The 14,078-nt window shown below is 43.6% G+C and overlaps 1 protein-coding gene across 1 annotated transcript in view; it reads right to left on the reverse strand.

The window, feature by feature from the left end:
• Window positions 287–14,078, reverse strand: part of TRPM8 (transient receptor potential cation channel subfamily M member 8) — a 106,827-nt gene continuing 93,035 nt past the window's right edge. Inside the window, exons 23-26 of the mRNA XM_005678748.3 lie at window positions 10,850–10,949; window positions 9,733–9,766; window positions 4,607–4,699; window positions 287–1,599 (exon numbers count right to left, since the gene is read on the reverse strand). Coding sequence (XP_005678805.1) covers window positions 4,649–4,699; window positions 9,733–9,766; window positions 10,850–10,949 — 185 coding nt within the window. The 3' untranslated portion in view covers window positions 287–1,599; window positions 4,607–4,648. The remainder of the gene's footprint in view (window positions 1,600–4,606; window positions 4,700–9,732; window positions 9,767–10,849; window positions 10,950–14,078) is intronic.

Below are 14,078 nucleotides of genomic sequence, written 5' to 3' on the forward strand. Positions count from 1 at the left end.
AAAAAGCTGGGACTACAAGCATTCAATAAGATAATACCTTGAATTCTATACCAATGCCCTCACCCTCTATAATACTGAAATAAGTATACTGGTTTCTTCCTAAACTAAGGATTAGATGCAATATTTTATCTTAGGAGTTCTAGGTTCTGTATTGCATTAATAATTCCCATTTGCTAAACATTTTTGAAAAAGCCTTATAAATAGTTTGATAATACTTATATTAAAGGCGGGAGGAGAAGGGGATGATGGATGAATTTGAGTAAACTCTGGGAATTGGTGATGGACAGGGAGGCCTGGCATGCTGCAGTCCATGGGGCCGCAAAGAGTTGGACACAACTGAGCAACTGAACTGAACTGATTTCAAGCTAACAATTCCTATTTGCTAAACATTTCTGAAAATAACCTCAGAAATAGTTTGACAAGAAGTACATATTCCTGGGAATCTAGCCATGGGAAATTTTCCCAACTGTGGAAAAAGATTCATACACATAGATGCTCACCCCACTGGCCAACAAGAAACCACCTTCCGTGACCAACATAGCGGAAATCATTAGAGACTGATTAGCATGCAAGTGCTAATGTAAAGTTTAAGGCTGTATATAAAGACTACATCTTGGATAAAATAGTAAGTGAAAAAGCTTATGTAAAATGTATATGTGGTATGCTGACTTTATATAAAATTTTTAAAAGACATAAAACATGCATAGAGAAAAAAAAAAACAGACCTGGAAAAACACCCTGACTTGTTAGCAGTGATTATCTTCACATAGTGAGACTGTTTATATTTTCTACTTTCCTCATAGTCTACGTTTTGTATAATACCCAGGAATTTCCGATCACACCCATGAATTATTTATAATGGGAAAACAATAAGCAAGAGGGACACTCAGTGAAAACAAAATCAGACGAGCCTCTGGGGAGGTCGTCTTCAGGTGCCTTTTCACACTGCTGGGAAGGGGGTACTTCCGTCAAGTGGGGTTCCTGGGGCACATGCAGGAAGACGATGCTTTATCATCTGCTTTAATGATTAAAATCATAGAGAACAATGATAAGAGTTTCTCCTGAAAAAAAGTAGATTCCTCTAGCTGTAGCACTTCTTAGAATCTGACCTGACTGCAGAAACGTTTAACACTATGACAGCTAATTAGTCACATAATACAAAAAAAAAAAAAAGGAAACAAAAGAGAATCAGTTGAAGACAAAGTGAGGATCCAGGAGAGAAAGCAGGACCAGGCTGCTATTCCTAGGAGAGATGTTCCCTAACATGCATGGGTCCAAGGAGGACAAGAGGAGGAAACGGGAGAACACCGCGCAGCCCAGACCATCCACAGAGGTTCTGGCCCCGGAGATGCCGCGGAGAACAACAGGGCGGCCTGGGGGTAAGCACGGGCAGGAAATGTTCTTCCTTTACATTCGTCTTCTTGAGTGAAATCGGGGACATATTTTATCCTCAGACTGAGCACACTGGAGCGATTAAAGCCATCACGGTGCACCCAGGGGCCTGAACAATTCTCGCTTAGTCAGGAACACAGCTGTTGTCAAGATGCAACTGTTCAGCAGGATCCCTTGAATCTTCGCCATGTAGACGTCTGATGCGACCTGTGAAAACAAAGGAAGAGGACTGCGTGAAGAGCCGTCTCCTTCTTCTGTTCTCTGGACACTGTCGGCTTCGAAACACACCGGTAACATACTGACAGAGGGCCGAATGCCTAAGCCAGGCATTGAGACGCTGCCTTTCCATACTGAAGCGATCACATGACCTTTTTGTCTTCCTTAAAGGGGTGAGTTCTGACCACTTTGCCAATGTAAACAAAATGACTATAGTTAAGACTTCACTCAAAGATAAGACCCAGAAAGCTTCCAAGTGCCCTATTTGCTGAGTGATTTCTGCACAAGGATGAGTTGATAATGACATTAAGAACTGCAATAATGTACCGAAGAGATGAGCTGGAGTTGAAGTGCAGCCAACACCAGAATGGCTGGATGATTATGGAGGGATCAAACAATTTCTGGTGCCCAAGGAAGTACTCCCTACCCACCTTCACTCCATCCCGTCCTCAGGGACGGTGTAAGGGTACGAGAAAACAAATAGCTTTCTCTCACCCTGGTTCTTACTTCCTTTCCATTTTAGCATGGGAGGAAGAAACATTTATACCCAAACATCTCATCCCGAGTTATTGGATCCAAGGCTGATTCAAAATGGAGAGCCCCGATGGGCAAATTGATAAAGACTTGTCCCCAGATGTCCTCTTCTGCCCTGCCTTCACTGGTGCCCAGCTTACACCCGCTTGAGTTGGCAGTCACTTCCTTGCCCCTACTCCTAGGAAAGATATCCTCACCTCTCTAGAGAAAGCAGCATCAGAGAGACACTACAATAATATTCCAGCCCCATGTACCAGTGGGGAGAGGGAGGGGCAGGATATGGGGAGCGGAGTAAGAGGTACAAACTATTGGTAGAAAATGACCTACATGGATATATTATACAACACGGGGAATGTAGCCAACATCTTATAATAACTATAAATAGAGTTAACCTTTAAAGAATTAGCCTTTAAAATTGCAAATCACTATACTGTACACTTATAACATATAATATTATACAGCAACAATATTTCAATTTAAAAAATCAAAAAATATATATTTTAGCAGCATGTAGGTGGTTGCCTATAAAATTACATTTCTGCTAACTTCTTAAGGACATGCCAGACAGACGACATCAAAAAAAGAAAATGGATCTTCTACCCAGAAGTAAAAAGTATACCAACAAACTGGACGTGCCAAGCACACTGTTTCTAAAGATATCTGTGGTTAAGACTATCTTGGGCTTCTGTGTTCTCACGCTTTTCTCATCCCCAGCTCACAGATGCCCACATGGACGTGAAGTAATGCCCTTCTCCCAATTCATCTTCATTCACCAATGAATTAACTCTCCCTACGTTAAAAAAAATTAAGTCTAAGCAAAGAGCAGGTTGCTAAGAAACCAGTCTGTGTGCTCATTTTCCTCATAGTCAACATTTTTGGAAAAAAAAAAAAGAGAGAGAGAGATGAGATTAGAGCTTTAAGAGGTGGATGAGTATATCTTTTCTGATTATTACACCTCTATGGATTTTTTAATCATTTTGAATTGTTTCATCATGTCCTAATTGCTTTTTCTACGGCTCAGCTCATAAACAAAATACCAAATGCTTCAAAACTCGAATTGTAATTTATTGTAAAGTATAATACTGTGTTCATGAAACACCATGATGGAAGAGTTGAAACGTATTCTTCCTAAATATACAAGGTTTGTTTTCTTGCGCAACTTGTGAGGCTATGCCTGCCTTCACACAAAATAAATATGCGCCAATCTTGCCCTTATGAAATCTTCCAGGGTAGAAGGATTAGAATATGATCTGTAACTGTCAGAACCCAAGGAAAAGTGTTGAGTGACCAGATAAACCAAATGGGTCCTAACACAGTTACCGTTATAAGACAGCCACTCTGTGAATAGAAATTCTGCTGTGAGAGGCTTTATGCAAAGATAGAAATCAGAGTCTGAGCCTCAGCACTTAGAAGGTGCTCAGTAAACACAAAGGGAAAGAGGGAAGGCGGAAGGGAGCCTTAATTGTGTTTCAATTCCGTGCAATTCACTTTCTCAAAAACATTCCAATCAAATAGAATGCTTATAGCTGTTTCCTCCGAGCTCTACAACTCCCTAACAACATTGTTAACATTTGGTTTCGGCATTTGGACAAGTAATGAGAAAACTTAATTAAAGTAAATGCTCAGATCATGGTGCAAAGCCTTGGGCTCAATTTTGCCAGTTAACTGAATTACATTTTTATTGTGCAAATAAGCTATAGCTATAAACCTTGAAAGTGAATGAAAGCTTGAGTGGCTCAATCGACTCTTTGTGATCCCATGGACTGTAACCTGCCCGGCTCCTCTATCCATGGAATTCTCCAGGGAAGAATCTGGAGTGGGTAGCCATTCCCTTCTCCAGGGCATCTTCCTGACCCAGGGGTCTCCTAACATTGCAGGGAGATTCTTCACCTGTCCGAATTATCAGGGAAGCCCCCCAAATCTTAAAAGCTTTACTAAAACGTTTTTGGTAGTAAGATGTGATCAACATGCATTTGTTGAGAGAAAATAAACCAACCAAAAGCCCCAGACATCTGTGTATCCCCCACAGCAATAATCATCAATGAAGCACCATGAGAATGAGGTACATATTTGAAGCACAGATCTGTAAAGACACTCATGATCTAGAGCTAAGTCAAAAAAAAAGGCCAACTCTTAGAATAGTCTAATCTTGATTCAATTAATGTCAAAATAGCTGTACAATTTGAAAGTTTTTAAAAAAGTTTCAAAAGGATGCTATCAGTGCTCACCTTGGACCAGGGAACAGTCTTGGAGTAGGGGCATGAGGGGGAGTTATGGGAGGTGGGTTTCCACCTGTATCCTTTCTATATCCCTTGATTGTTTGATTTTTTTACACCAGTGTTATTTTGCAAATCTGATCACATGTGAAAATAAAATAACTGAGAAAATATCATGATTTTGAATTAGTCTCAAAATATGTAAATTTTCAGAGCAAACAAAGAAGAAAGCTATTAAAATGACTTACCTTGCTAGAATTAAATTTTTCTCCATCAGAGTCCATGCGCTTTTATTTGATTTTATTAGCAATTTCTTTCAGAATACCTTTGAGGTCATTAAGCTTGGAAAGGGGAAAAACAGAACTGGTCTTAAGATAAATTTTCCAACTTAAATTTTAAATCATGACTCTAAGGCTTTTCCATGAAATAGATTAACTATGCATGAAATAAGAAGTATGTATGGCCCATGCCTGGAGCATGGCAGAATATTAGACAGGTGGTATTTCAGAGCTTGTTCACTACAGACTTTCTGAAATCAAACCACTAACAAATAAGCATTAGCACCAATCAGGATTCGTTTTTGCTACTGTTGTTTAGTCAATAAGTCACGCCCGACTCCTTTGCGACCCCATGGCCTGTAGCCCACCAGGCTTCTCTGTCTGTGGGATTTTCCAGGCAAGAATACTGGAGTGGGTTGCCATTCCTTTCTCCGGGGGATCTTCCCAACCAGGGATCAAACCTGTGTCTCCTGCATTACAGGCAGATTCTTTACTGCGGAGTCATCAGGGAAGCACAAATCTTAATCACTAGTGATTCCCACATAGAAATGATAGATTTTTTTTAACAGCACAGAAATAATATATAACCTATATATAGATATATAATTTACACATATAAATCATAATGTTATATGTAACTAATACCAATAAATGATATCAATAAAGCTTTGCTTTGATAAAAGTATAACACTAATGAAAATAATATAATACTAATCAAGTTTTTGCAAATAAAGTGTCTCCCCTCACCAAAAACACAGTATAAATAGCAAAACAAATTTAGGTAAAAGGCATGATAAAATTATTTTCAATACATGCATATTTCACAAGTTTTTACACAAGATACATGAAGAAGATTAAGATCACTTCAAATTACAAGCCATATTGTTACACTTGATAAAAGCTATAGACATAAAGCAATCTCTGTACAGTTGGTTTCCAACTTGCTAAATCACTCACTCAAGGAAAACTCTTAGTTTAACTATGGCTTCTTTCCAGTATTAACCTCATCATTTAACTGTTCTTGCTGCTGCTGCTAAGTCGCTTCGGTCGTGTCCGACTCTGTGCGACCCCATAGACGGCAGCCCACCAGGCTCCCCCGTCCCTGGGATTCTCCAGGCAAGAACACTGGAGTGGGTTGCCATTTCTTGGAAAAGGACAAAAAGAAACCAGTAGGGCTGCCTAAAATAAAGGAGGCATAGTAAGATTCCTACTTACAGATTTAAGGTCAAGGAATGACTTTGTTTTCTGGTGTAAGAATGAGATGGAGATTTTTTTTTTTTTTTTTTTACTGGAGGGCTTTGGGGAAATCTCTATATTTCTTGCGGTAAAAGGACTTCAATACACTGTTTAGTGTGGTTTAAGACATCAAGAGCTTGCTCGAGAAACAAGTGGCCAGCCCTAAAATTCTCTTTGGATACCAAGGAGAAACTTTTTGTTGTTCAGAGGAGAAGGCACAGAGGATGGGGGAGGAGATAAAAAGGAGAGAGGGCGGAGGCGGGACTAGAGAGGGGAGAGAGGCAGCGAAATCCGCGGGTGGGCCCCGAGGGCTCTGTGTTGTGTGGTTTATGGTTTCCCAGGGATCTGCCTAAATTCTACCAAAACCTGCAAAATGCAGCATGTGGGGGGCTTCTTATAGGAACCCACAAAGAGGCTGAGCTCCACAGCCAGAGTGACGCCAAGGGGCCTGGACCCAAGGCCCTCCCCTGAAGGCCCCACAGAATCCAGGCTCACACGTATGTGTGGACAGCCCCCAACTGTGACTGCAACAATCTGGGACCCCCTCAGCAGCCCCCACATCCCCCACTGCTCAGGCCCATAGCCCCCACCACCGGATCAACCCTCCCAGAACCTCACTGACTAGGAGGCCACCCTGAACCCTGGGAATCAGTTCAGCTGGTCCAGTGCCCGGATGTCCAGCTGACCTCTGACCCCAGTCCCACTCTGCTCCATCCCCGTGTTGCCATCCTTCCCAGGCTCTGCGTGCCCCCCAGCAAGGCACACAGAAAGTTGAGTTCAACCCGAAGTCCACTTTCCATCGACTCCCTCCAAAGCCACCTCAAGTGGACTCACAAGTAAAGCAATAGAATAACCCAAAATAGCCTGTTTTCTCTACACACAGACACACACCTCTAGACACATCCCTCGTACCTCTATTCCCAAGCCAAACTGCTTAAGCCCCTCTTACGTGGCCACTCTGACCGCTCAGAGGGCTGTTCAAGGGAGTGTCCCCAGATATGTCCCCAGAGGTTTGTGGGGAAATAAAACCCATCCCTAAAGAGGCCAACAAGTTCCCTCACAGGATGACACAGCTTCCCCCTTCTTCTCACTCGGGGTTCCCCCTCATTCACACTGTCCCTCTCTAGTCTAGAACATTCCATGCCTCTCTGGACTTAGGGTCTTCACAGCTGCTGACCTTGTTCCCGGATAATGTAGACTCAGGCAATCTGGAAAACACGCCTGATACTGCAAAGTGTTATTCCTGCTTAATCCTTGAAAATGCTCCCACACCCAAAACATTCAACAAAGGGTCCATTCATGAAGTTTGGGGGCCATGTCTGCTTTGATGGCACTTAGCCCAGTGGTGTCTTCCTTGTTCAGTTGCTCACTTGTCTCCGACTCTTTGCGATCCCACAGACCACAGCACAGCAGGCCTCCCTGTCCCTCACCAACTCTCAGAGTTTGCTCAAACTCATGTCCATTGAGTCAGTGATGCCATCCAGCCATCTCATCCTCTGTCGTCCCCTTCTCCTCCCACCTTCAATCTTTCCCAGCATCAGGGTCTTTTCCAATGAGTCAGCTCTCCACATCAGGTGGCCAAAGGATTGGAGTTTCCGCTTCAGCATCAGTCCTTCCAGTGAATATTCAGGATTGATTTCCCTTAGGTTGGACTGACTGGATCTCCTTGCAGTCCAAGGGACTCTCAAGAGTCTTCCCCAACACCACAGTTCAAAAGCATCAATTCTTTGGCCCTTGGCTTTCTTTACAGTCCATTTCTCACATCCATACATGACTACCGGAAAAGCCATAGCTTTGACTAGACAGACCTTTATTGGCAAAGCAGTGCTCTGCTTTTTAATATGCTGTCTAGGTTTGTCATAGCTTTTCTTCTGAGGAGCAAGCAATCTTTTAATTTCATGACTGCTTCACCATCTGGAGTAATTTTGGAGCCCAAGAAAATAAAAGCTGTCACTGTTTCCATTGTTTCCCCATCTATTTGCCATAAAGTGATGAGACTGGATGCCATAATCTTAGTTTTCTGAATGCTGAGTTTTAAGCCAGCTTTTTCACTCTCCTCTTTCACCTTCATTAAGAGGCTTTTTAGTTCCTCTTCACTTTCTGCCATAAGGGTGGTATCATCTGCATACCTGAGGTTATTGATATTTCTCCCGGCAATCTTGATTCTAGCTTGTGCTTCATCCAGTCTGGCATTTCTCATAATGCACTCTGCATAGAAGTTAAATAAGCAGGGTGACAATATACAGCCTTAGCATACTAGGGGTCTTCTTAGTCACTCAATTAAAACCCAGCAATAGTACGTGATCAGAAGGAGAGCAGTTGAAACAGGATATACTCTTGTGTGATGGTGTGGTTCCAAAGAGAGCTGTCACGCTTCTCCGTGTCTACGTGTCACTCCCACCTCGAGGGGTAGAGGGTGGACGTGTGGCATTAACTCCTCCCCCAGCTAGATCTCACCTGGGGCTTCTTTACTCAACATCATGCCAGGTCCAGGTCCCACCTTGGGGAGCGCTTCCTCAGTCTTGGAAGCCAGCCCCTATTGAACAAAGGGAACTAACCTGAGATGCCCAAGCCACATGGATCAGAGGTCATGTGGGGAGAAAAGCAATGAGGAGGAACACCAAGGTGCCGAGTCCTGGCCTTACTGCCAGTTGAATCCAGCCCTGTAAACCCAGCTGAGACGATAAGAAGCAGAATTGCCCAGCTGGTCCCTTCCCAAACTCCTGATCCAGAAAAGCAATAGGGAAATAAGATGGTTTTTTGAAGTCCCTAAAGTGTAGGGAACTAAAGCTGATTGTGACAGAACCATTCTACACAGAATGTACCATCATCCTGAGTGGCTGACACCAATGTATGGAGCAGGTGGCTCCAGGGGAGGGAAGGAGATGAACGAAGAGACAAGCTATGGGGGCAGGGGGTACAGGTAGGAAGGTTCCAGGCATCAGTTCAGCATCCTGCACAGGACCAGAGTGCAGGAAGGGAGACCCCTGGACACATGGCCTCAGATGTTTTACATGCTGCTGCTAACTAATACAGACATACACACGCAAGGACTCGTGGACTGGATAAATCATCAGTTAGAGCTCTGAAAAGAGCACTTTTGGCTCATTTATTCAATGTTCCTTGAGACCCTCCTACAGGAGGGGATTAGGGTACTGGAGACCCTGCCACCCCTGATGGGGCAGTGTCAGTGAAAAGGCACATCCTGGGGGCAGCAAGGGGGGGCAGAGGTGAGTGTGACGTGTGACTGCAGTACCCAGGGCCCATCCTCAAAATGCCACGATAAGAGAGATACCACCTCCTCCTCAGAGTCTAACAGGGAGCCAGTACTTATGAATCGATTGCCACTTCTCCTGAACCAAATCATAATTTCCAGCTGCCCAGCTCAGGATGGAGGCGGGATTCTCTCTCTAGGCTTGACTTTTATGTGTGTATTCATGCATTCATAATTTAAATTCAGCAGGTGACAAATTAGAGTGGCAACAAAGACTGGCATAGAGGCTCCCAGGCTCCCAAGCTGCTTTTCTGAGCCTGCCTGGTGTTCCTTGTCATTGCAAGAATGCTTCTCTTGAGAGAAAAAGAGAAATGGGGTCCTGGGTTAGACAGAAGCAGGAGAAATTCCAGACATTGTAGAAATGGGACTCAGGACTATTCCCACGTGGGCTAGGAACATCTGAGAAGCAATTTTTTCCAGCAGTCAGACTTTACACAGTGAACAAAGACAACTGAACACAGAACAGGGTCATATCCATTTTTCGAAACAATTAACTTCATTTATTTTTGGACACTGGCCTCTAGCTGAAAGCTCAAAGATAATAAGAGTTTAAAAAATATTTCCCAAACTATAAACAGGACCCTACCTTTGTATCCAGCTGTCTAAAACGATGCTTTATTCTTCAAAGATGTTTAAAAAGAGAGAGAACAGAGAGAGAGAGAGAAGGGTTATTAAGCTCCATTTTAAAGAACAAAATACAGATCATTTTCATCTCCAACTAAATTAACATCAGCTGCTTTTATCATTTTTACTTTCTTCCAAATACCCAACCAAAGCAGAATTGCATTCTTGTCCCATTTGGAAGGACAGCAAATAGATGTAACCTTTGTTGATGTGGGTGGGAAGTGGAAGATGACACGTAATGTCCATTCCTTCCTTCCAAAACTAAGATCTCTGAGTCCAGAGACAGAGGAGGATAGAGGCCTCTGCCTCATTGCTCGAAGAGAAAAAGCACGTCCCGTGCTCCCGATAGCTGTGCGACAGCTGTGTTAAGCCTGACAAAGGGAGTAGTCGTTCTTAGATCTACCCTTCCTTAGACAAATTCTGACGTGTGTTTGGAGCTCTCCGTTAGAATCACATTTGACTATTAACCCTGTTAACCCCATTTTAAGCTCAAAGGGCGTGCTCCTGGAGACCCTGCAGCCCACATTCTTTGTGGCCCATCTATGGAGGGAGTGATGTGTCTAGGTCTATGCGATGTTCACAGCAACTCCATGTGCCTCACAGAGGATGCTCGGGACTTCCCAGGGAAAACAACAGTCTGTGACAGATCAACCCAAGGGCTTTGCCGTCTTCTAATGTCTCTGTTTCTTCCTCGCAGAGATACATGTGTGGACCCTGTGAAGTAATGACTGCTGCCCATGATGTGCGGATATTCCCAGAATTCACCTCTGCAGCTATGCCACAGGGACCCGTGCTCTGGTCACCTGGTCCATGGCATTGCCTTGCAGGTTTCAAATATCAACACCTCTTTCTTCCCTGCAATCAGGAGGGCCATCAGACAGCAGGTGGGGAGGTTTGGCCCTTCCTGGAAGGCTGACACGGCCTTTTGTGTTTGTCACCTTTGGCTGTCTGAGCCTTACGCTGCTGCTCTCTGCTGCAATTTGTCTTTACCCAGAGTTTGTTCAAATAAACTGCCTGTGATCTGCTAGCTTCCGTACACAAGGGGAGCCTCACAAAGCAGGAATAAGTGGCTGACATACTCCTCTGACGAGTCGCTGGCTTTTGTGTTGATCTTGACGAGGTAATTTTCTTTCATGACACCCTCCCATGCCAGAGTCATGTTGTCTTCATTTCTGAAACCTTGAATGAGACAAAGAAAAACATTCAAATTGTTTCACTTACCCCTTTCCCTCCCAAATCAACACCTGCTAGGCATTTTGCCATACTCTGGAACCAAAGGAACTGGATTCGTCCTGCGCAAGCTGACCTGACTAATGTTACTCACTAGTGACTGCAGCAGAGCAATGGATAGTAATGAATTTCTTGGTAACAATGAGGAGTTGGTGCTTGCATGAAACAGGAATGTAATTTTCATTCCAAATAGAGATCCAGCCATAGCCCATCTGTGTGTTTTGTGACTTAACAAAATCATTTCACTAGTCAATTTGGTTCTCACATTTCCTATGTTCCATTTTGATGACATCAGAATGCTACACTGATTATTCAGTTAGATAATTACTGATGAATTGTCTATTCTCAACCTAACGCTGGGGTAGAAACTTTGGAGGAGGGGAGAATCATCCCCGGACTTCATTCCTACCCTCTTGAAATACGCAGTCTGGGTGTAGATCTCAAGGAAAATCTTATGTTTACTCTTTTCCTCTCACCTAAGCCAGGTGTGCTGTAAAATTGGCCTGGGGAATGTTCCAGCAAGATTTTTAGTTCTTTTTTTTTTTTTAATTTTTTTTACAGTAGGGCTTCCCCGGTGGCTCAGATAGGAAACAGTCTGCCTGCAATGCAGCAGACCCAGGGTCGATCCCTGGGTTGGGAAGATCCCCTGGAGAAGGAAATGGCAACCCACTCCAGTATTCTTGCCTGGAGAATTCCATGGACTGAGGAGTCTGGTGGGCTACAGTCCATGGGGTTGCAAAGAGTCAGACACAACTGAGCAACTAACACTTTTTACAGTGACTTAGCTTTTCAGACGGCACGCAAACGGAAGAAGAGATCAACGTGTCACCTGTGTTTCCAGGACTAGCAATGGACAGCAATCCTCTATACGAATTCGTGGGGATGGAAAAGTGCATGCGTTCATGCAGAGGTCCACTCGGAAAAAGTTTACCTAGTGTTTAATTTCGGAGACGGCAACAGCACCCACTCCATTGCTCTTGCCTGGAAAATCCAGGATATGGACGGAGGAGCCTGGTAGGCTGCAGTCCATGGGTTCGCTGAGTCGGACACGACTGAGAGACTTCACTTTCACTTTCATGCATTGGAGAAGGAAATGGCAACCCACTCCAGTGTTCTTGCCTGGAGAAGCCCAGGGACGGGGAAGCCTAGTGGGCTGCCGTCTATGAGGTCGCACAGAGTCAGACACGACTGAAGCGACTTAGCAGCAGCAGCAGTGTTTAGTTTTAAATTTGTTCTTCAAGATGTTAGAGCTTAGGAACTGTTACAAGATTTCCCTAGGTGTAAACAGAATTAATTGGGAGTCAAAGGCAGAACCAATATGCAAGGGGCAGAACTGAAGCAGATCCCAGACAGCAAATCAAGATTTATTTTCCCATGGTGGTCATTCACTTTAAAAAATAATTCCTAACTGAATTTCTCTAAACTGGATTTTTCCAAGCAAAGTCATTCTCAATTTTTTTTGCTCAAATTAAATGTATGTGGAAGCCCAATAAGAGAACTTAATAACCAACCGGAAAAGAATAGATGCTCCTGAACTAGGTGGCTAGACAGCAAAAATGGCCAATGACTAAATGGCCAACCTCTCTAAGAGTCAAGGGAATGTTGACTGAGACAATAACATAGCATTTTCACAATCAAACTGGAAACTGAGCAGGGTCTACAATAATGACTGTACCCTGTGTTGGCAAAGAGGCGAATAAACAGGTTTCCCATATACTGGGAAAAATCTGTGAACTGTTACAGCCTTAGGGAACGAGGGATGGGATGGAAACAGACATATCAAAAGACTTCAACATGTACATACACCGTATCTAGAAATTGCTCCTCTGGAAACAATTCAAAGGAAAAAGAAAGTCCCTGATGCACTCAAAAATGAATATATAAACCTGCTTATCATAGTGTGACATAGTAACCAAAGAGGAGAAACCATCACACATGCTTAACAAGGGATTGGTTTAATGAAGTATGGTATATCCACAGGCTGGAACAGTCCACAGCTAAAAACTGTCATAAAGGTATATATTTATGGTGATGGGAGATGTTCTATGGGAGCTTATTAGTTAAATGAGCAAATTAGATTTTGAATATGTATGCACAGAGCAATCAAATTATCACACACCCACCTAAGAATAACAGAATCAATACCAATGTGCTATCAATATTTATCTCTAGATGTGCTGTGCTGCCGTGCTTAGTTACTCAGTCGTGTCCACCTGCGTGTGACCCCATGGACTGCAGCCTGCCAGGCCCCTCTGTCCATGGGGGTCCTCCAGGCAAGAATACTGGAGTGGGTTGTCATGTCCTCCCCCAGGGGATCTTCCCAACCCAGGGATCGAACCCAGGTCTCCCGCATTGCAGGTGGATTATTTACCGTCTGAAGCCCAGCTGCTCTTACCCTTAGTGAGCTTTTCTGTATTTTGCAAATGTTCTATAAATAAATACTTTTTCATTCATGGAAAGTGATGGGTTTTATAAAACTGTAATCACTGGGTAGCATACATTTTACCATCACTTGAAAGTATCGCCCAAAACATACTAATTAGGGAAGCTTGGATTCTACCTTTTCTGAAAAGTTATTTGAAAAATCTTGCATTTTTCTCTAAAGAAGAGCCACGTGAAGCTTAAACCCCATGATTCTCCTATCACTGGAGGCAAATGCAAAGTAAACGTAGGAAATGAGTTACCGTGAGAGGAGTCAACGGCCACAGAATGCTGTGGTTCAGGAATTAGCCATCCCGAAAGAAAGACAAAAGGGCAGGTGGTGACCAGATGCCCCAGAATCTCCAGGGAGTAAAGAGGCTCTTGGCTCCCTGTCTTCTGTCATCATTGCACAGTGACTGGAGGATCCTGTCCTCTACCCCCACCCCCGTTATGTCTTTATTCCTTCCTGAGACTAAGAACTGTCTGGAGAGAGCATCGTTGGCTCACTGTTTCTCCGATTGTGGTGAGCCCTTCAAGGAGACAGGTGCAGATGAACACAGTTCATTTCTGCCTTCTTTGCTTTCCCTAGCTGAAGTTCCTGTCCACTTGCTGGCCAGGTTGGGGGATTTGTTTTCACTTTATTTATTTATCTATTTT

The sequence above is a fragment of the Capra hircus genome, chromosome 3 (genome assembly GCF_001704415.2).
Source record: "Capra hircus breed San Clemente chromosome 3, ASM170441v1, whole genome shotgun sequence".
NCBI classification, from domain to species: Eukaryota; Metazoa; Chordata; class Mammalia; order Artiodactyla; family Bovidae; genus Capra; species Capra hircus.